At 44.1% G+C, this 22,490-nt stretch overlaps 2 protein-coding genes across 4 annotated transcripts; one reads left to right on the forward strand and one right to left on the reverse strand.

Annotated features, from left to right (window-relative positions):
* Positions 9,851 to 12,808, reverse strand: GDF9 (growth differentiation factor 9). Its single transcript, NM_001001909.1, has 2 exons — positions 12,412 to 12,808; positions 9,851 to 10,788 (listed from the first exon to the last, which is right to left on the reverse strand). Exons 1-2 carry the CDS (start codon positions 12,806 to 12,808, stop codon positions 9,851 to 9,853), a joined length of 1,335 nt encoding a protein of 444 aa, NP_001001909.1.
* Positions 14,723 to 16,594, forward strand: LOC100524308 (cytochrome b-c1 complex subunit 8). 3 transcript variants are annotated; one of them, XM_003354278.4, is made up of 3 exons: positions 14,723 to 14,862; positions 15,004 to 15,171; positions 16,124 to 16,594. In XM_003354278.4, the coding sequence occupies exons 2-3, from the start codon at positions 15,018 to 15,020 to the stop codon at positions 16,216 to 16,218; spliced, it is 249 nt and encodes an 82-aa protein (XP_003354326.1). In that variant the 5' UTR covers positions 14,723 to 14,862; positions 15,004 to 15,017; the 3' UTR covers positions 16,219 to 16,594. The 3 variants fall into 3 exon arrangements, with proteins under 3 accessions (XP_003354326.1, XP_005661707.1, XP_003354325.1); XM_005661650.2 differs by having other exon boundaries at positions 14,797 to 14,885; XM_003354277.4 differs by having other exon boundaries at positions 14,799 to 14,880.

The raw sequence follows: 22,490 nt of genomic DNA on the forward strand, positions 1-22,490 counted from the left end.
GCATCTAAAAGAGTCTCATGCATGTGGTATACGCCCAATAAATATTTATTGAAGAAATAAAATTGTAGTTGAAAAGGCTCAAACCTTCTGACGAACATGGATGCAAAAATTCTCAACAAAATATTAGTAAATAAAATCCAACAATACATTAAAAGAGATATACACCATGATCAAGTGGAATTTATCCAGGGATACAAGAATTTTTCCATATCCAAAAATCAAGGTGATATACCATATTAACAAATTCAAGAATAAAAGCCATATGATCATATCAATAGATACAGAAAGAGCTTTTGACAAAATCCAACATGCACTTATGATTTAAAAACAAATCTAGACAAAAAAAAAAAAAAAAGAGTTCCCATCGTGGCTCAGTGGTTACCAAATCCGACTAGGAACCATGAGGTTGCAGGTTCAATCCCTGGCCTTGCTCAGTGGGTTAAGGATCTGGCATTGCCGTGAGCTGTGGTACAGGTTGCAGACATGGCTCAGATCCCATGTTGCTGTGGCTCTGATGTAGGCTGGTGGCCACAGCTCCAATTAGACCCCTAGCCTGGGAACCTCCATATGCTACAGTTGTGGCCCTAGAAAGACAAAAAATAAAAACAAATCTCTAGAAAGTGAGTATGGAGGGAATATACCTCAATGTTACAAAGGCCATATGTGACAAACCCACAACTAACATCAGACCCATCAGTGAAAGGCTGAAAGCATTTCCTCTAAGATTAAGAACAAGGATGCCTGCTCTTGTCACTTTTATTCAACATAGTATTGGAAGTCCTAGCCACAGCTATCAGACAAGAAACAGAAATAAGAGAAAGCCAAACTGGAAAGGGAGAAGTAAAAATGTCATTGTTTATATATATGACATGATACTATACATAGAAAATTCTAAAGATGCTACCAAAAAACTACCAAAGTGTGTCCATGAATTTGGTAAAGTTGCAGAATACAAAATATAGAGAAATCTGTTACCATTCTATACTGTTAGAGAGGGAGATTAAGGAAACAATTCCATTTAACACTGTATCAAAAAGAATAAAATACCTAGGAATAAACCTACCTAAGAAGATAAAAGATCTGTACTCAGAAAACTGAAAAACACTGTTGAAAAAAAATGAAGATGACACGAACAGATGGAAATATATACCATGTTATTGGATTGGAATTACTATTAAGATGACCATACCACCCAAGGCAATATACAAATTCAGTGCAATCCCTATCAAAATACCAAGAGTATTTTTCATAGAACTAAAATAAATAATTTTAAAATTTGTGTATACACACAAAAGACCCCAAATAGCCAAAACCATCTTGATAAAGAAAGAGCTGGAGGAATCACACTCTCGACTCCACACTATAGTACAAAGCTACAGTAATCAAAACAGTATGGTATTAGCACAAAAACAGATACATAGATCAAATGGAACAGAATAGGGAGACTGGACATAAATCCAGATTTATATGGGCAATTAATCTATGATGAAGGAGGCAGAAATATATAATGAAGAAAAGACAGTTTCTTCAATAAGTGGTGCTGACAGAGTTCCCATTGTGGCACAGTGGTTAACCAATCCAACTAGGAAGCATGAGTTGTGGGTTCGATCCCTGGCCTTGCTCAGTGGGTTAAGGATCCGGCGTTGCCCTGAGCTGTGGTGTAGGTCACAGACACAGCTTGGATCCCACGTTGCCGTGGCTCTGGCGTAGGCTGGAGGTCACAGCTCCAATTAGACCCCTAGACTGGGAACCTCCATATGCCCTGGGAGTGGCCCTAGAAAAGGCAAAAAGACAAATAAATAAATAAAGTGGTGCTGAGAAAACTAGACAGTTATATGTAAAAATAAATGAAATAAGAACATTCTCTAACATCTTATACAAAAACTCAAAATGGGAGTTCCTGTCGTGGCGAAACAGAAAAGAATCCAACTAAGAAGCATGATGTTGCAGGTTTGATCCCTGGCCTTACTCAGTGAGTTAAGGATCTGGCATTGTCATGAGCTGTGGTGTAAGTCGCAGATTTGGCTCGGATCTGGTGTTGCTGTGGCTGTGGTATAGGGCAGCAGCTGTAGCTCCAATTTGACCCCTGGCCTGGGAACCTCCATGTGCTGCAGGTGCGGCCCTAAAAAGACAAAAAAAAAAAAGAAAGACAAAAAAACCCCAAAATCAATAAGGCCAGAAACCATAAAATTCCTAGGGGAAAACATAGACAGAACACTGACATAAATCACTGCAATTTTTTTTTTTTGGATCTATCTCCTAAAGTAAAAGAAATAAAAGTAAAAATAAATAGGACTTAATTAAACTTAAAAGATTTTGCACAGCAAAGGAAACCACTGACAAAATGAAAAACTATAGAATGGGAGAATACGACAAATAGGGGGTTAATATCCAAATTATATAAACAGCTCACACAACTCACATCAAAACAACAATAACCTGGAGTTCCTGTTAAGGCTCAGTGGAAACAAATCTGACTAGTAACCATGAGGACGATAGTTCAGTTGCTGGTCTTGCTCAGTGGGTTAAGGGTCCAGCGTTGCTGTGAGCTGTGGTGTAGGTCGATGTGGCTTGGATCCCACACTGCTGTGGCTGTGGCATAGGCCAGCGGCTATAGCTCCTATTGGACTTCTAGCCTGGGAACCTCCATATGCCATGGGTGTGATCTTCAAAAGACCAAACAAATAAACAACCCAATTAAAAAATGGTCAGAAGACCTGAATAAACATTTTTCCAGAGAGGACCTGCAGACGGCCAATTGGTATGTGAAAATATGCTCATCATCAGGGAAATGCTAATTAAAACCACAATGAGCTAACACCTCACACCTGTCAGAATGATTATCATTAAAAAGAACACAAATAACAAATGTTGGCAAGAATGTGGAGAAAAGGGTACCCTTGTACACTGTTGGTGGGAAAGTAAATTAGTGCAGCCACTGTGGAAAACAGTATGGAGTTTTCTCAAAAATACTGAAAATATAATTACTATGTGACTCAGGAATTCTGTTCCTGGGCATATTCCCAAAAGAAACAAAAGCACTAATTTGAAAAGATACATGCACCCCAATGTTCATAGCAGCATTATTTACAATTGGCAAGATAGAGAAGAAACTTAAATGTCCTTCCACAGATGAATAAAGAAAATATGGTATATGTATATGCACACACACACACACACACACACGACTACTACTCAACCATAAAAAAAGAATGAAATTTCACCACTTGCAAGAACGCGGGTGGACTTGGAGGTTATTATGCTAAGTGAAATACGTCAGAGAAAAATAAATACTGTATGATATCACTCATATATGGAATCTAAGAAAATGCAACAAACTGGTGAATGTAACAAAAAAAGAAAGACTCAAATGTAGAGAATAAACTCATGGTTTTCAGTGGGGAAAGGGAAGGAGTGATAGGCAAGATACAGAGAGGGGATTATGACCTACAAACTATAATGCATAAAATAACCTATGAGGATGTACTGTGTAAAACAAAAAATATAGCAAGTATTTCATAATAATCAGAAAGGGAGTATAACTTTTAAAATTGTGCATTCCTGTTTCATATACCTGTAACTCATAATCTTGTACATCAACCATACTTCAATTTTTTTTTCTTTTGTCTTTTTGCTATTTCTTTGGGCCACTCCCGCGGCATATGGAGGTTCCCAGGCTAGGGGTTGAATCAGAGCCGTAGCCACTGGCCTACGCCAGAGCCACAGCAACGCGGGATCTGAGCCGCATCTGCAACCTACACCATAGCTCACGGCAACGCCGGATCGTCAACCCACTGAGCAAGGGCAGGGACCGAACCCGCAACCTCGTGGTTCCTAGTCGGATTCGTTAACCACTGCGCCACGATGGGAACTCCCATACTTCAATTTTAAAAGGTTCAAAGGCACACTGTAAACAAGCTATAATGGAAAAAAAAATTAAAAAAATTAAGTTTCGAAGGCAGAGGCAAAATGGTGTAAGAAGAAAAATGTAGAACCATTATTCCATCCAGAGATATCAAAACTTTATTGATGTGTCTACGTTTTCCTTGACCCAAGTAGGTTTCCATGTGAAACATTCTCATTTATCACTATCAAATCCTAGCTGTGACAATATGCTATAGTTTTTTAAGATGTTACTGTGGGAAACTGGATAAAGGATACACGGGATCTATTATTTCCTACAATTACATGAGTCTTTATCGTTAAAAAGTTCAATTAGGAGTTCCCGTCGTGCCGCAGTGGTTAACGAATCCGACTAGGAACCATGAGGTTGCGGGTTCGGTCCCTGCCCTTGCTCAGTGGGTTAACGACCCGGCGTTGCCGTGAGCTGTGGTGTAGGTTGCAGACGCGGCTCGGATCCCGAGTTGCTGTGGCTCTGGCGGAGGCCGGTGGCTACAGCTCCAATTCGACCCCTAGCCTGGGGACCTCCATATGCCTCGGGAGCGGCCCAAGAAATAGCAACAACAACAACAACAACAAAAGACAAAAAAAAAAAAAAGTTCAATTAAGAAATTCTATTGCCTACACTCTCCAACATAAACAACAGCAACATCTTCTCAGATTCACCTCAGAGTATTGATAATAAAAACAAAAATAAACAAATGGAACCTCATCAAACTTAAAAGTTTCTGCACAGCAAAGAAACAAAACAAAAAGACAACCCACAGAATGGGAGAAAATCTTTACACGTGAATCAACAGACAAGGGATTAATCTCTAAAATTTATACACACCTTCTGCAGCTCCATACCAGAAAACCAAACAAGCCTATCAAAAAATGGGCAGAAGCTCTAAACAAACAGTTCTCCAAAGAAGACATACAGATGGCCAAAAAACACATGAAAAGATGTTCAACATCACTAATTATTAGAGAAATGCAAATCAAAACCACTATGAGGTATCACCTTACACCAGCCAGAATGGCCATCATCCAAAAGTCTACAAACAATAAGTGCTGGAGAGGGTGTGGAGAAAAAGGAACTCTAGTACACTGTTGGCAGGGTTGTAAATTGGTGCAACCACTGTGGAAAGCAGTATGGAGATTCTTCAGAAAACTAAACATAGAACTACCATTTGATCCAGCAATCCCACTCCTGGGCATCTACCCAAAGAAAACCACGACTCGCAAAGACACATGTACTCCAATGTTCATTGCAAAACTATATGGAACAGCCAAGACATGGAAACAACCTAAATGTTCATTGACAGAAGAGTGGATCAAGAAGATGGGGTACATATAAACAATGGAATATTACTCAGCCATTAAAATGAACGAAATACCAGCATTTTTAGCAACATGGATGGACCTAGAAATTATCATGCTAAGTCAAGTCTGCCATACAATGAGACACCAACATCAAATGATTTCACTGACATGTGAATTTGGAAAAAGGACTGAACTCCTTTGCAGAACGGATGCTGACTCACAGACACTGAAAAACTTATGGTCTCCGGAGGAGACAGTTTGGGGGGTGGGGGGATGTGCTTGGGTTATGGGATGGAAATCCTGTAAAATTGGATTGTTATGATCATTATATAACTACAGATGTGAGAAATTCATTTGAGTAATAAAAAAAATTTTTAAAAAGAAATTCTATTGCCTTATACCTGAAACTCACACAACATTGTAAATCACCAATACTCTAAACAAATTTGTTAAAAATAAAAAGAAATTCTAAAGGTAAGATAATTTAGTCTTCTTTCAGTCTGCTGATGTAGTACCACCCGAAAATGTATTCCTCTACACAAAGTTCTGTGGTGACGAATACTCATTAATGCAGTTTAGAGTAATGAAAAAAAGTCTCCATTTCTGGTAGGTGATGTATTTTCCTGGAGGTGAGGACATTAGACTCTGTTCTTAAGCACACACAGGATCTGGACCATAGTCACTGTTCAATAAATATTTATTCAATGAGCTAATTATTTCCGAGAGTGACATCCAAGCATAGGCTGTGAATTCCTAACCCCGTCTATCAAAGCACTCCAATGTGGAAAGACACCAGCGCCAAAGACAGGTCTGTTAATCACTCTGTAAACTGTTAATGAAGCATTTGTTTTTAATAAGATGTGTGAAATGTACAGTTGACTTATCCACATATGTAAAATTACTCAGTTCTGTACAAGTTCTATTATGTAATAAGCTAGGACAAAGAAATACTATCAGGCCATCTATAAAATCCTATTCTTTAAATGTGTATTCAAACAGTCCTAGTCGTATTGACACATCAGGGCCTTTTCCAAAAACTGACCAGTAAATATGGTGTTTGGAAAAGATGACTCCATCAGGAAGTAATTAACCACATCCAGAGAACTACTTGGCTTGTCATTTATGGTAAAGGATGAAGTGTTTGAATCTCCTGGTTGTGTTTATTTTTCCTTATGTTTAGAGAACAAGAGTACAAGAGTATTCTGGTTCATACATTATCAACCCATTCAATCTCTATACTTAAGAAATATTTTGGGACTCACATCCCCAGTCTTCTAAAGAGTATTTTAAATGTTTGAATTTCACTTATTTTATACAAGCCCTCCAAGGTTGTAAATTAAAATTGACTAAAAATTTTGATATAAACCAGCTTTTGTCTGATCATTTTTCTTTTATCACTTATGTGGCCATGAATACTTCCTCCCTACCTTACAAAAGAGCAACTTAATCTTTCCCACAGACTCAACTGAATTCTAAATCCCGTTGAGCGGCTGCTGTTCTTGAAGCCGATTAGTAAAACACAAAGTATTCAACGTAACATAGGAGTTGATTTGAACTGATAAAGAGCAGGAAACTCAGAGCTGAAGGTGAGCCCAGCTTCTGACACGGCCCATTGTTCCTTAGCATAGTAACTAAGCCACTGGTCACATTAGGTGACCTTCTATCTCATCTGCACTAAATACCAAAGCTGAATGCATCTATTTAAGGGAGATGCAGCCTCATCCTTGAATTTCCAGATCTAAATCACTCTTGTCCCTTCTCATCTATTTTCTCAAATGGCAGCTTTTGTAAGAGTAACCGAAGAAAAACAGGTTTCCTATGGAGGCCACAGTTGGAGGATTAGTACATCCTCCTCAATCGTGGTATTTCCTATGAATGAAAGAACTAGATTTACAAATAAAGCCTTAAGGGGGGAAGGGAAAAAGCCAAACTTAAGGTTCATGAAGATATGCTTAGCTTACTCAGCTATAGCATCAAAACACTATGCAGGGAGTTCCCGTCATGGCTCAGTGGTTAACGAATCCGACTAGGAACCATGAGGTTGCTGGTTCAATCCCTGGCCTTGCTCAGTGGGTTAAGGGTCCGGCGTTGCCCTGACCTGTGGTGTAGGTAGCAGCTGAGGCTCAGATCCCTTGTTGCTGTGGTATAGGCCAGCGGCTACAGCTCCGATTAGATCCCTAGCCTGGGAACCTCCACATGCTGTGAGTGTGGCCCTAAAAAAAGGACAAAACACACTATGCATGTGTTAAGTCAATTGTAGAACTTAGCTGTACAACTATCTGCTCCTGATTTTGGCATTGACCCTAATGTTTAACTTCCGCCAAAACTAACCCATCACTTCTTTTTGAAACCTGATTACAGACCACATTCCATTCTCAGCAGCAGAAAGAGGCCATGAAAAAAATAAAAACAAACAATAAAGCCAAACAAATTCTATTTAAGGGGGGAAAATATCAGTGTAGTGTAATCAGGGAACTATGAGGAATACTTAAAGTTGATCGAGATTTCATGTGGGCCATTTGAAAACAGCCATGTTTAAGGGAGATTTACCTTCATATAAGCTCAGTTTTACTCCAGCACCAGCACTAGTACCCTGGCCTTGCCAGTTATTTTTCACTCTAAGAAAGAAAGAAAGGATGATACAAAACCCTTGATAAACCACTTCTCTCACATTTACAGCCTCATTTACCTACGAAAAACAACTCCTTCAAGTTACCTAGGTTGGGAAAGTTATTTGCAAACTGGGCCACCTAAAACTTTTGTTTTCAGTCCCATTTTTCTGAAAAAGTATTTTTAGAGGAAAAAAATCATTAGCAGATAATAGACCATTAATGACAGTATGTGCAGGTCTGTAAAGACTACACAACACCAGGAAACAAAAAAATAACAATTCCATTCTTCTGCAGCATCAAAAAAGAATATTTAGAAATACGTTTAACTATAGGAGTTCTCCTGGTGCAGTGGCTTAAGGAGCTGGCATTGTCACTGCAGTGGCTTGGGTTCAATCCCTGGCCTGGGAACTTTCACACTCCTTGGACTCAGCCAAAAAAAAAAAATGAAATGAAATTTAACTATCAAATGCAAAACATCCTTAAAAACTACACAACTTTTTAAAGAAATGAAAATAGACCTAAATAAATGGAAAAAAAAAATCCCACGTTTGTGGATATATGAATACTTAGCATTATTAAGCTGGCAATACACCCCAAACCAAACTATAGATTCAACAAAGTCTCTATCAAAATCCCTGCTGACTTTTTTTTTTTTTTTTTTGCTTTTTAGGGCCACACCCATGGGCATATGGAGGTTCCCAGGCTAGGGGTCTAACTGAAGCTACAGCTGCCGGCCTACGCCACAGCCACAGAAATGCCAGATCCAAGCCATGCTTGCAATCTGTGCCACAGCTCACGGCAACACCGGATCCTTAACCTCTTGAGCTAGGCCAGGGACCAAAGCCGAAACCTCATGGTTCCTAGTCGGATTCATTTCCGCTGAGCCAGGACGGGAACTCCCCAGCTGACTCCTTTAGACACTAAGCACCAGCAAAGATTGTTTAGAAGAATGAGAAGTACTTCTTGCATCTGAGTTACTTTTGCTTGGTAGATTAGGGCTTTACAAATTCTCAAACAGAAATCACTGCATCAGCCCCAACTCTGTGCCTCCAGCGCTCCCTCAAGGCAGACTTATTGAAAACCCACATAAAAAAGCCCTCCTACCTAACAAGACCTGCTCTGTAATGACCTCGTCACTGCCAGCTTAATTTAGTGGTAACAGTGCTAAATCCACCTGGAAAAAACTCTGTGGAAGTGGAGGGATGGGAGCTGAGGGAAAGCCGCCAAAACCAACCAACCAAGAAACAACGTTTCTTGACCTACTTCCAAAGAATCAGAGGCTTTAAATACATGGGGGAAAAAATCCCTTTCCATCATCTTCAACTCTGAATTTTCTTGGGAAATTTTTCAAGGCTATTTCCTTTAAATGAATGGGACAAATGTTACTGCTTCATGTGAGCCAACTGATTTACACAAGCCATTGAAGGAGCAGGGTTAGTACTAATTACCAACATAAAGTTGCATACTCTCTAGGAACGCTCACTTGTCAGGATTTGGGCAGAGAAGTTAGCCTCTCTCACTCTCACAAAGGGCTCATGAGGCTAACTTTTAGACACACTCCCTCTCCCTCCCAAATGACCATTTAAAAGCAAATCTTTAATTAACACCACACACATGGAAAATTTATGCCACTCACAGGAATTTATTCTTCCATTAAATAAGACTATAGCACTCTGAACTGTTTACAGCTGCCCTTCTCATCAAGATTTACACTAATTAAGATTTTTCTTCTCACATCAAAAACGAGACCCCACAATAAGAAAAAAAAAGGGGGGGGGCTAGGGAAAAAAAAACTTAAGTGCTCCAAATGAACTACATTTCATTTACATTTGCAAACAAGAAAGGCAGCAGTTATCCCTTCACACTGCGAGATGCCACAGAGTGTGTTCGTCTACACAGGCTCCTCCTCCCACAACACGCACCGCCTTACATTTAGAGATCAAACCCATGAAACTCTCCCAGAAGCACACCGATAGGTGCGAGACGTACACTTTGCCCAAGAGGCTCCAGGTGCGAGTTCAGAGGAGCCTGTGTTAACGACACGTGCACTTTGTTGCGATCATGTCTTCGTATTCTTTATAAGCAATGGAGCCATCGGGCTCAATGGCCAACACACTCAAAGGGCTGTACTTGGCAGGTACGCAGGATGGTCGCGGCACTGACGAGTCGAGCTTCTCGTGGATGATGTTCTGCACCATGGTGTGAACCGGAGAGCCATACCGGTGCCCGACCGCCCGGGGACAGTCCCCTTTACAGTAGCGAGGGTTGTATTTGTGTGGGGCCACAATCCAGTTGTCCCACTTCAGCTGACTGAAGCTCAGTCTAAAGTCGTGGAGTTCACACTCGTTTTGGGGAAAAAGAAACTGTTTGAAGTATTCACTCAGATTGAATGAAGCTGGAACCAGAGGCTTCTTCAATTCAGAGCTTACAGTGTCCTGAGCTCTCCGGTGACGAGAGGATGGTACACCCTCAGACAGCCCTCTTTTCTGGTCAGGACCCTGGGAAGGCCTCCTTTTCCAGGGGAGGGAATACCACCTGTGATAGGCCTGTGTGCTTGTGTCGTTCAGATATAAAAGCAGTGAGGGGGCTGCCAGAAGAGTCATGTTACATGGACTTTCCTGTGCTGAAAGATGCTGGAGCTGGTCTTTCACACACGTAAAGTCGATGGACATGTGAATCTCTCTCTTGTTGGAGACCACTAGGGGCTGAAGGATGGCCGTCACATCAATCTCAATCCATTTATGTTTCTTTTGAAATGTGAATGGTGAGTTCAAGGTAAATGAGTATGGAGCTTTAGGCAGAGTCTTGTTAGAAAGCTCTGGTTCTTTTACCACCAGGCTGCACTCACATTTAACAGGGGAGGGAAAAGAAATGGAGTTGTTCCACGTGTATAACAAGACTGACTTGAGTAAATGTTCAACAGCAGTAACACGATCCAGGTTAAACCGCAGGTCCCCTGATGGAAGGGTTCCTGAGAAGAAAAAAGAGAATCCACCGGTAATGCTGGAGACAAATCAAACAAAATCAAAAGTCAAACCAAGGAATTAGTTCCTCAGACTGTGCTTTCGTGAACCCTTTCTTTTCCCACTTCCTCAGGCCTCAAAAGTGGGGGTGGGATGGAGGTTAAGAAAACGCAGGAAATTAGTACTGTAATTAAGTCCTAGCACTTACAGCTGGATACTTTATCACCAGAAATTCACAACAGCTTGGGTGGTGGTGAATTAAAACAGGAAATTGTTACGCTCTGAAGTTTCAGAATCTTAATAATTTGCTCCAAACATAGAGAAGGCTGAAACAAACAAAAACAAAACAAAACAAAAAACCCAGCATTTTTCTCCTGGAGAGTCTTTAAAAAAAACTATAATAAAGACGCCAGGCTTGTGGAGATCCCGTCATGGCTCAGTGGTTAACGAATCCAACTGGGAACCAAGAGGTAGCGGGTTCGATCCCTGGCCTTGCTCAGTGGGTTAAGGATCCAGTGCTGCCACGAGCTGTGGTGTAGGTCGCAGACGCAGCTCGGATCCGGTGTTGCTGTGGCTCTGGCGTAGGCTTTTGGCTACAGCTCCGATTCGACCCCTAGCCTGGGAACCTCCATATGCTGCGGAGTGGCCCTAGAAAAAGCAAAGAGACAAAACAAACACCAGACTTGTTAAGAAAACACTCTTAAGTCCTTACAACTGAATCAAAGAAGACTTAATTGTCTAAGTTGATTTAGAACACTTGAGATTGACAACAAATGGAGATTCTAAACCTACTATAACAATACAGGACTTTAAGGAAGGGGGATTTTAAATAGCTACATACGAACGGCTGGGTTACAAGGGTTTTCAGTTTCGGGTTAGTGAATATAGTTTTTTTTTCCTTTTAATAGCGCTGCTCCCTTCTCACACTCACGTAAGATCACTGATGAACACTTTGTTCTTCTAAGGATCGACTGTTCCACATGGGGACTTAAGCTTTCTCCTCACAGAAAGCAACAAACATGAGGAAAATATCCAATTTAATAAAGCAGACCAACAGCTGAGATTTTAGGCACATTTCCATGCCAGCATTTGGTAGAATAGGAAAAATAAGCAAATGGAAATCAAAATACCTCATTTCCAGTCTTGACTTGTGATCCTGGACAACACGCTCACCTCTGTCAGCACTTTCCCCAGCCTTTAGAGCCACTAAGTCTTTTTTTTTCTTTTATCAAGGCCACAGCGGCATATTGAAGTTCCCAAGCTAGGGGTAGAACTGGAGCTGCGTCTGTGACCTACAGTTCCGCAGCTCACAGTAATGCCGGATCCTTAACCCACTGAGTGGGGCCAGGGTTCGAACCCATATCCTCAGATACTAGATGGGTTCCTTACTGCCAAGCCACAACAGGAACTCCAAGTCTCTTCTAGCTCTAAAATTGCATCATATTAGCCCACCTTAACTCACGGGAGCATTGGGCAAAAACAACAAGATCAAGTACCGCATTTGCTTGTATTTGGATATTGAGTATCACAAAGTACAACACAAGTCAAGGAGCAAGGCCCAGCTTCTTTCAGCAATTGAAATGCAGACCCTTTGTCTCCCTCCACCCATTAAGCCATATACTCCTACACACCTGTCACCTGGTCCCCAGGAGCCTGCTTATGCTGGGCACAGGGTGTGAAGAGCCGGACAGTGTTGTAGAGGTGACTTCTGTTGGCTTTGGGGATCCCCTCCTTGGTAGCATATGTTTTATACAGCCTCTTCATGTAGCGCAAAGCTCTGGAGTCTGGCTGCAGCCTGGGCAACCCCCCATGCCCATCATACAGAACATTGAAGAGGGGGGAAGGGAGGCCAGATCTGTGTCTCTCATCTGGAGGCCGCAGCAAGGACCAAGGCTCAGCCTCAGATTCCAACACAGCACTAGTTGCAAAGTGAGCTTCTCTTCTAGAAGCCTGAGAACCACAGCTAACAGGAAAACAGAACAAGGCAAAGCAGCAAAAACAAAGGAAGAATTTTCTGGGAAGCGCCATAGTTTGGAAGAACTAGCAGGGAACACATTTCCCCATACCAGTCTTCTTAAAAACCAGGAAGAGCAAAGGTTGGTTTCTTAAATAAATTTTAGGTGTGTGGGTGGGCTAGGTTCATTTCTGTAATCAGACCTCAAGGATGCCTAGCTGAAGATAATTTTTATCAGCTGTGTGTCGGCTATAACACCCTATTTATTCAATTTGTCCTAATTAGATACAGATTTACTTGGTTATTCAGCTTCGGTCTCCCTTTTCCCCTGAGATTTACTTAAACATCTCAAGTTGCTATACTAATCGACTAGCTGTGCAGCTGAAAGGCTAAGAGGAATTAAGGAATGACCTTAAAAACACCAATTTTTTTGTGAGAGATTAGGATTCTTAAAACGTTTCTTAGGTGCTTGCTGAAATTCCCATGACATGCGGAAAAGCTAATTTATTATTCATGATGATACGCAGATCTGTTGGTATGCAATTTATGGTATTAGGTTTACTCCTTTCATTCTCACCACCTCTCCGCTTCCAGGTGCTTAGAATAATTATTTACTGCAAGTTACTTCGGAGGGTGAAAGTCACAACTGGCACTGAAATTCCAGAGAGCAGAGAACTGTTAAGTTCCCTAGTTCTGAAAAGGAGCTTAGGAAGGATGTATAATTGGAAGACTGCAACATGCTTTAAAAAGTAGGACGTCACCTTTGATCCTGACATTTTAAAATGTAGTATCTTGATGTCTTTACTTTCCACATTTATCTATACATACTTTTAGTTGAAAGGTTTAGATATTTTCAGGTGCTGGAAAATCAAAGTTTTATTTTTCATCGATCGTCCAGAAGGTGGGAGAATTTTCTAGGGTATTTGTGTTTTCATCTGTTTCAAGTATGTTCTTGCCTCTGGTCTGAGATTAGGTTAGAGATAATGTTTTAGAGAAAGAAGACAAGGCTGCACCTTAAATAGCTGAGTACACTCAAGGTACAAGATAAAGAAGCCGTCTATTCAGTACCTAGGCTGATAAAACCGAGGTATATCTGTAAATTTTAGGTTTATCGCCTGTTCAGCCTCCCTGGCCCTTGGTTAGGAAGGGTTATAAAACACAACCAAACTGCTGAAAACGAGCTTGGTCTTAAATGACATATGACCAGCAATTCCGTGTACGGAACATTCACAGATACGCTGCATCAAATGAAAAAGTCAGTCAGCTGTACAGGGCGGCAGTAGCCGCCTTAAGTAGAAAGCATTTTCCAAACAAAAACAAAAACAAAAAACGGCATCACCTGCAACATTCCTGCCTCCCTTCCTTGGAAATGGAATGAATTGTGGGTCACGTGACATCCCGCTCTAGGCTGAACTCTGTCGGGGTGGGGGAGCGGGGGCTATGGAGGTCGCCTCTTGCCACCACTAACAGCAGTTCATCAGTTGCTGGACAATTATTTGAGGTCTCCCGTGGCTGAGTTTAAGGAAACGTTTTTATTCTCTCTCGGGAAAACCTACACCCTACCAGTGAAATATAATCCAGATTGCCAAGAGAAGCCCCAGATTCGTGTCCCTGATTCGTGTCCTGGAGTCTCGAAGGGTCTGAACATAAACGAGCCCCGATCCTGCTACAGAACAAGACCGTGTAAAACCTCGCGTCAGGTGCAAGGCGGCTGGACTTCCTTCGACCTCAGGGGCGCTCTCCACCGCGCGATGACGCCGGGCCCTAAGCGCGCTGCCAGCGCGGCGCTTGAGGTCGGCGGGCCCCTTGCTCTCCGACTCTTAGTCCGCTCGTTTCCGGCCGCTTCTTGCGTCTTCCGGGAGAGGTGAGGCCCGAGGAAAACCTTGAGCCACGCCGGAGCTCCAGCGCCCGCTCAGCCGTGCTCTGCCCGGACCCCGGGCAGGCGCCGTCCATCACACGTCACCTGAAGGGGGTACTTAACTCCCACACTGGAAGCAATGGCGCCTTCCCCTGGAGAACGCCGGGAATGGGTCCTCCCGGAAGTGACCTCACCGCCTCCTTGCGCAGCGCCCGATCCTACCGGAAGTGGCAGGCGGAAGCCGGTGAATCCCGTCCTGTGGAGGGCGAGGTGACCTCGGTTTGGAGAGTAGGGTCCGGTTGCTCGGTCTCGGTGGCCCCGGGAGGGATCAGGAGCTTTGGGGAGGACCTCGGGTTGGGGACGGCGCATCCGGAGCCTGAACCCAGCGCTTGTTGTCTTTCCGTCTTGCAGGCGCAGGTGCGATCATGGGTCGCGAGTTTGGGCATCTGACGCGGATGCGCCATGTGATCACCTACAGCTTGTCGCCCTTCGAGCAGCGCGCCTTCCCGCACTACTTCACTAAGGGCATCCCCAATGTGCTGCGCCGCACTCGGGCGTGCATCCTTCGTGTTGCGCCGCGTGAGTGTCCTGGCTGGGCGGGCGGTGGGGGGGGAGCTGGACTCCTAGTCACAGTGGGAACTGCGGGTCCCCTCAGTGCTCTGCTACGAGTAGGCACTCTGCAGCTCTCTGTACACACGTTTTCTCGTTGAATATTCCTGAAGGCCCTTGAACTGGTCATATCATCGTCCCCATCTTCCAGATGACAGGGGTGAGTCACATAGAACTTATATGACTGGTCCAAGGTCACTTGGGACGCCAACGTCTTCCTCTGAGGTCACCTTTACCCACTTTTCCCTTAGCGCTGAACTGTTTTGTATTAAGGGTGCAGCTAATAGGATAATTGCACATCTTTGTGACTTTGCTACCTATAGAAATATATTTCAAAATGGTTAAATGATAAAGTTCATGTTACGTGAATTTTATCTCAGTTATCTCAGTATTTTAAAAAGTGCAACAGGGGAGGGATAGGCACACATTTTCCTGGGTAAACCCTTTTTACATACCTGCAAAATGGGTGTGTAATGTAACCTTTCTTGATCATCTGTTTTAAGAGTGTTTTCTTAGAAATTACAGGCAGGAGAAGTTCCCGTCGTGGCGCAGTGGTTAACGAATCCGACTAGGAACCATGAGGTTGCGGGTTCGGTCCCTGCCCTTGCTCAGTGGGTTAACGACCCGGCGTTGCCGTGAGCTGTGGTGCAGGTTGCAGACGCGGCTCGGATCCCGCGTTGCTGTGGCTCTGGTGTAGGCCGGCGGCTACAGCTCCGATTCAACCCCTAGCCTGGGAACCTCCATATGCCGCGGGAGCGGCCCAAGAAATAGCAACAATAACAAACAACAACAAAAAGACAACAAAAGGACAAAAAAAAAAAAGAAATTACAGGCAGGAAATCAGAATATACTGTGAGTTATAAGAGGACTGGGACCCATGTGTCTTATGTGTGTTTTCTGCTTACTCTTATTCTTTTTATAGCATTTGTAGTGTTTTATCTTGTCTACACATGGGGAACCCAGGAGTTTGAGAAATCCAAGAGGAAGAATCCAGCTGCCTATGAAAATGACAAATGACCAACTCATCAGGATGATGGTTCCTTGTCTCTGAAAGACCCATCTCTGGGAGAAGAGTCCACATTGTAGTGTCTTGAAGACACAATAAACTTTCTATGGGCTGCACTGTTACGATTTTGCGTTTTTGTGAGCATAATCCTTGGATGTGACTGGTAATTTTCAAGTTCATGAATTCCTCTCCCAGCATGAGTCCTGAACCATTTTGGCTAGTGTAAGTTTGGTGAAGGATTGTGGCTCACCTTTTGTTCTGTAATCCACAAGAATGTAGCTGCAGCTACTCCTGTACTTGACCTGTTGTGAATAACACGGACTACAGCGAATGTTGGCTTTCTGCCCTCTGCTCCCATGACAATAAAATCTCCTAACTGTATTGTAATTATTGTGTGTCAGGTATTCTTCTTAGCCCTCTACATGAATAAGCTCTTTTAAACCTCAACTGCCTTTGGTTTTTGTTTTTTATTCACAAATACCTTTGAAGTATTACTGTTAAACTCCTTTTGCAGATGAGGACACAGGCACAGAGAGGTGAAGTGATTTGCCCACAATTGTCTAGGTTGTGAATGGTAGAGACTGGCCCTGAAGTTTGTGGAGTGTTTTTTGGTTTGTTTTTTTTTTTTTTTTTTTTGCTTTTTAGGGTTTCACCCGAGGCGTATGGAAGTTCCCAGGCTACGGGTCTAATTGGACCTACAGCTGTAGGCCTACACCACAGCCACAGCAACACCAGATCCGAACTGCGTCTGCGACCTTCACCATAGCTCACGGCAACGCTGGATCCTTAACCCACTGAGCAAGGCCAGGGATCGAACCCGCATCCTCATGGATACTAGTCGGATTTGTTACTGCTGAGCCACGACAGGAACTCCAAAGTTTGTCTTCTTAAAGCTTAAAGCTATGCTATACCCCCTTTCCTCCTAAGGCAAGGCTGCCTTAGCCTGATGAAGTCAGCTGTCAAAGGAGGGGGTGAGGTGACCCCTTTGTTTCTAGAACTGGGGTCAGCAAGCCGACTGTGTTTGTACCGGGTGGCTAACAGTGGTTTTTTTAGCCATGTATGGCGCAGAAGGCCTAAAATATTCCTCCTCTGGCCCTTCATGGAAAATGTTACCCCTGTCTTAGAGCCTTTGAATCATCCTTCGGGGAGAAAAGGTACCCTTTTCCCTTCACCATGAGATGGTAGGTGTTGACAGTTTTGTGCTTCTGGTTCAATACTCCATTTCTAGAAATTTCCTTTTTTTTTTTTTCTTTTTGTCTTTTTAGGGCTGTACTCTTGGCATATGGAAGTTCCCAGGCTAGGGGTCAAATCAGAGCTGTAGGCACCAGCCTACACCAGAGCCACCACAAGGCCAGATTTGAGCCATGTCTGTGACCCACACCATAGCTCATGGCAAAGCCGTATCCCTAACCCACTGAGGGAGGCCAGGGGTCAAACCCTAGTCCTCACGTATGCTAGTTGGGTTCATTAACCACTGAGCCATGATGGGAACTCTGAAACGTGCTTTCTTCTAAGGACACATCCTGCTGGTCCAGCGTAGCAACTTTTACAGGTTAGCTCAGATAATGGTCCAGGCTATATCTTTCCTTTATGTTTGAATGATTATTCCAGCCTTTCAGGAACCAAAGCTAAAGTACCTCAAAACACACTTCAGTAAGACAGAGTGCACTGTTGGTCAAGTCGGGTAAGGAGGTACAGCTGAGACTGACAGACTTGGGCCTTCATCCTTTAACTCTTGCTTCCTGAATGTGTGATAAAGGCAGGAAACCCTTCATTCCTTGACTTTGAGCTACTCCCCCATAGGTAGATGTGCTAATGACAAAGCCATAGACAGGGCTGAGGTCATAGGGAATGAGTGATATTTAAGAGTCTGTGTGGGCTTAAAGGACAGCAATGTGAAGAAAACTTGCCTCACCAAACACAGTCTCATTTTCTTGGCTCTTTGTCCAAGTTTATTCACAAGCCTTGCTGTCTAAGTGCTGTGTATTTGCGTCAAAGACACCTTTGAGAATCTGATGAAAGCAGTGGACCTGAAGGTGTAAATGTACACACCCTTAACCTTGCATAATTTGAACAGGTTCATGGGTCAAGGGAGGATTGATCACTGCCTTGACAGGCCATTTCCACCCCCTCATTGTAGCTCCAACCTTCCCGGGGCCCATGACTGCCCTAGTCCCATCTCTTTTTTTGTCTTTTTGCCATTTCTTGGGCCACTCCCGCAGCATGTGGAGGTTCCCAGGCTAGGGGTCGAATTGGAGATGTAGCTGCTGGTCTACGCCAGAGCCACAGCAACGCAGGATCCGAGCCAAGTCTGCAACCTACACCAAAGCTCACGGCAACGCCAGATCCTTAACCCACTGAGCAAGGCCAGGGATCGAACCTGCAACCTCATGGTTCCTAGTCGGATTTGTTAACCACTGCACCAAGACAGGAACTCCCCTAGTCCCATCTTGGTTTCATTTACCCTTAGACTTTTATTCCTGTTCTTTGAGTCCTTTGGAGATAATAGCTCAAAATCAAACTTACCCTTCTTTGGCCCGGGCCAGGCACTGGGCCTATCAGTCTGAAGTCTTTTATCCCAGGAGTGCTCCACTCAGAAGACTGTTCTATATAAGCCCTTCACACACTGAGCTTCTGCCTGTCCCTCGCCAAAGGGCTTTCTTCTCTAAGCCTGGGGACACAGGGTCTAGCAGGGTGCTGGGGGTGGGCATAGTGTGGAATAGGGGTTGTCATAGCTCAGTTCTCCTGTAATGGTACGGGATCCGGCTCATTTTATGGACTATTCTATCTGTGGGAAAGGAAAATGGTGAAGCCTCAAGGGGCTATGGCTGTGGGCCTCTATGCCTATAACCCATCCACCCGGACCCTCCAGCCTTGGGTGTGGCTCCTTCACCTGCTTCTGGGGCACATCACGTGTTCATTTAGCCCTCTTAAGTTTCCCAGCAGTGCTTCTGCTTCCACAAGGGCTTTTATCTCTGGGCTGCAAGATGCAGTGAACGGGACTCTTTGTCAGCCAAGAGAGATACAGGCCCAGAAGTCTGTGCCAGTTCTAGCCAGCAACTGAGCAAATATACCTTGACCTTTTGTTGAAGTTTTACCTGGAAAAGCTTTTCCATTTCAGAGTCTTTCATTTTTTATTAGGAACCCCCTGCTCAGGGATGGCAGAAGTCTCCAGTTACTGTCAAGCCCTAATGATCTCTCCACCTGGAATGTGTTTCAAACGGCTGCTCATGTAGCTACACCCTCTGTCTCCCATTTCATCCCAGGCACTTAACCTCAGAAACAGAAAATCCCTGGATTACCAAGCTGAAACTCCCAAACGTGCTTCAGTCTCATTTTCTTGTAAATTAATCATTCAAGCCCCTAAATATCAGTGCCTGAGAAGCTCAGAGATCTCCTCTCTCACAGACAGAACAAGAGACTAGAGCCCAACAAGGGGCAGAGCCAGCCTTTGGTCAGCTACTCTCCCTAGGCTCCTGGCTCCTGCCTCCCAGGCAAGCACTTTTTTCTTATTTTTGTCTTTCTGCCATTTCTAGGGCCACTCCCATGGCATATGGAGGTTCCCAGGCTAGGGGTCTAATGGGAGCTGTTGCTGCCAGCCACAGCCACAGCCACAGCCACAGCAATGCCAGATCCGAGCTATTTCTGAGACCTGCACCACAGCTCACGGCAAGGCGGGATCCTTAACCCACTGAGCGAGGCCAGGGATCGAACCCGAAACCTCATGGTTCCCAGTCGGATTTGTTTCCTCTGTGCCACAACAGGAACTCCGGCAAGCACTTCTTTATGGCTGAAGCTGTTCAAGGCTACCTAGACCTTTCTGCTAGAGGAAGGAATATGCACTTCTGTGTTGATTCATTCAGCAAAATACTTGACGGCAGAGAGCTCCTGAATTGTTTTTATTTTTTCATTTTAAGATTAGGCCTTCACAGCTACTCAAGGGATGTGGGATGGCTGTGGACAAATTCTGTTCCTTGAGCTTAATGCTGTCTGGATGCCACTGCTTTTAAAAGTGTGATCTTTGCTCCGCATTTAATTTAAACCACTACAGAGGTGTAGACATGTCGAAATACTTTCCCTCACAGTGATTCCTTCTACAGAGAGTACCTAATGGATCCTTTTGGGACGAGGGATGGCATACAAGAGAGCGGCTTGAGCCACAAAGTTCTGCAGTGGAGTCACAACCATGATGATGAATGACGTTTTTTTTTTCTCCCCACACAGAGGGCCCAGGGGCCTCGTTCAGGGAGTCTCAGGCCCTTCCCTTACCTGTGGTAGTGGCTTTACTAGTTAACACAAAAGGCTACTTTGGAGTTCCCATCGTGGCACAGTAGAAATGAGTCTGACTAGGAACCATGAAGTTGCGGGTTCGATCCCTGGCCTGCATCAGTGGGTTAAGGATCCGGTGTTGCTGTGAGCTGTGGTGTAGGTTGCAGATATGGCTTGGATCTGGCATTGCTGTGGCTGTGGTGTAGGCTGGCAGGTACAGCTCTGATTCGACCCCTAGCCTGGGAACCTCCATATGCCCTGGGTATGGCCCTAAAAGTACAAAAGACAAAAAAAAAAAAAAAAAAAAAAAAAAAAGTCGACTTTGATTTTGAAGTACGGAAAGGCAGAAGTAGAGGATTAGGAGAGAGTTTCTGTCAGTTTCTGTCTTTGGAATAAGCACTTTCAAAATCCCACTTGGCACATCACTCGAGGCTCATTAAGGGGAGGCTGGCACTCAGGCCACAGACCCAGCTGGCTCTAGGACATCACTTGGTTCAGTCTTTTTGCTTACTCAATCAGATTTGTGTGCTTACCCAATGTTCTCTAGGTCAGCACATAGACTCTCCCCCACCCTACAAAAGTTCCCCGTTAAGCCCCTACTTGGGGTCATTCTGATCCTAGCATAGGCGTAAAGGAACAGCTAACTAGATTCAAACTTGCAGCCTTGGTTGGGTGAGTTCAGCATAGTTCTGCTTCTCAGTGCTCCTTAAGTGCCAGCAGCAGTGTCTCCCTCCAGGCCTGAGAGGACTAAACCCAGGCCGGCAAATCTGTGGTCACAGCCCACCCAATCCCAGCTCTGAGGTCCATCATACCACCCTCTTCTCTGTCGGCAAGAGGATTGCTGACCACCCTGTTTCACCTTCAGCTGTGCCACGTCTCCTCCTGGTCTACTTGGGGAATTGGTAGGCTCTTACCGCACATCCAACCTGTGAAGATGAGAAGGGTTTTAGGAAGAGCTATCAGCAAATCGTTCAGGGAGGAGCAGGCAGAAAAACTTGTTGCATTTGTCTTCTTGGCTTTTCCTTCCAGGTCATAGGAAGATCTAAAGTCCTATAAACCTCCTTACTCAGAATTCAGACCTTTCCCAACAAATTTGTTAAAATGCCTGTGTCATTTAATGACTGCCCATAACCATTCAAGGTTTTGGGACACCTTCTTGGGCTAGAAACCTGCAGGGGTTCCTACTTATGGTGACAGATGTTTCAGGCTTTGGGGAGATCTCAACCCTGTGCCTGCTTCCTGAGGCTGCTGGAGGAAGGTGCTCTGTTAAAAGGCTTAACTGTTGGCAGCAAAGCTAGTAATTCAAGGTTTGCAACATCTGTCACCACCACTAAGTTTTTCCACTGAGTTAGGAGCCCCTGCTATCTTTTCATTCACTTTTTTTTTTTTTTTTTTGGTCTTTTTGTCTTTTCTAGGGCCACACCCGCAGCATACGGAGGTTCCCAGGCTAGGGGTCTAATCGGAGCTGTAGCCTCCGGCCTACGCCACAGCCACACAGGATCTGAGCTGCATCTGTGACCTACGCCACAGCTCACAGCAACGCTGGATCCTTAACCCACTGAGGAAGGCCAGGGATCGAACCCGCAACCTCAGGGTTCCCAGTCGGGTTTGTTAACCACTGAGCCATGACGGGAACTCCTCTTCATTCACATTTTTAAAAAGCAAAGTCAACCTATACTCCTTCATTCAATTCACCCATGACTGAGCCACCACCAGTCCGTCCTGACTGCCCTTCCCCTGGGAGATGGAAGGTTGGCCAGACTTTGAACTTTCTGCAGCTGGTTTTCCATTCTCGTAGGGAGATGTGGAGCAGATAATTAGAGTGACAGTCCATCTATACAAATGGGGATCTGGGGCACTGTAGCTCATGCTTGCAGAAGCACCCTCCCACAGAAGGGAGATAAGGAAGGGCCCTATCCAATTGCCTGTAACAAAATAGATCAGCGCTTCTTTTCTACACAAGGAAAGGGGTCAACACGCTTTCTGAAGACCTCATTAGAATTCTATTTTGACT

This window comes from Sus scrofa, chromosome 2, assembly GCF_000003025.6.
Source record: "Sus scrofa isolate TJ Tabasco breed Duroc chromosome 2, Sscrofa11.1, whole genome shotgun sequence".
NCBI classification, from domain to species: domain Eukaryota; kingdom Metazoa; phylum Chordata; class Mammalia; order Artiodactyla; family Suidae; genus Sus; species Sus scrofa.

Coding starts and splice junctions, on each gene's coding strand:
- GDF9 (NM_001001909.1), bottom strand. CDS start 12,808: ATGGCGCTTCCCAGAAAATTCTTCCTTTGTTTTTGCTGCTTTGCCTTG. Junction 10,789..12,411: donor TCCTGGGGACCAGGTGACAG/GTGTGTAGGAGT, acceptor TTTTCTTCTCAG/GAACCCTTCCATCAGGGGAC.
- LOC100524308 (XM_003354278.4), top strand. CDS start 15,018: ATGGGTCGCGAGTTTGGGCATCTGACGCGGATGCGCCATGTGATCACC. Junction 15,172..16,123: donor CATCCTTCGTGTTGCGCCGC/GTGAGTGTCCTG, acceptor TTCTTTTTATAG/CATTTGTAGTGTTTTATCTT.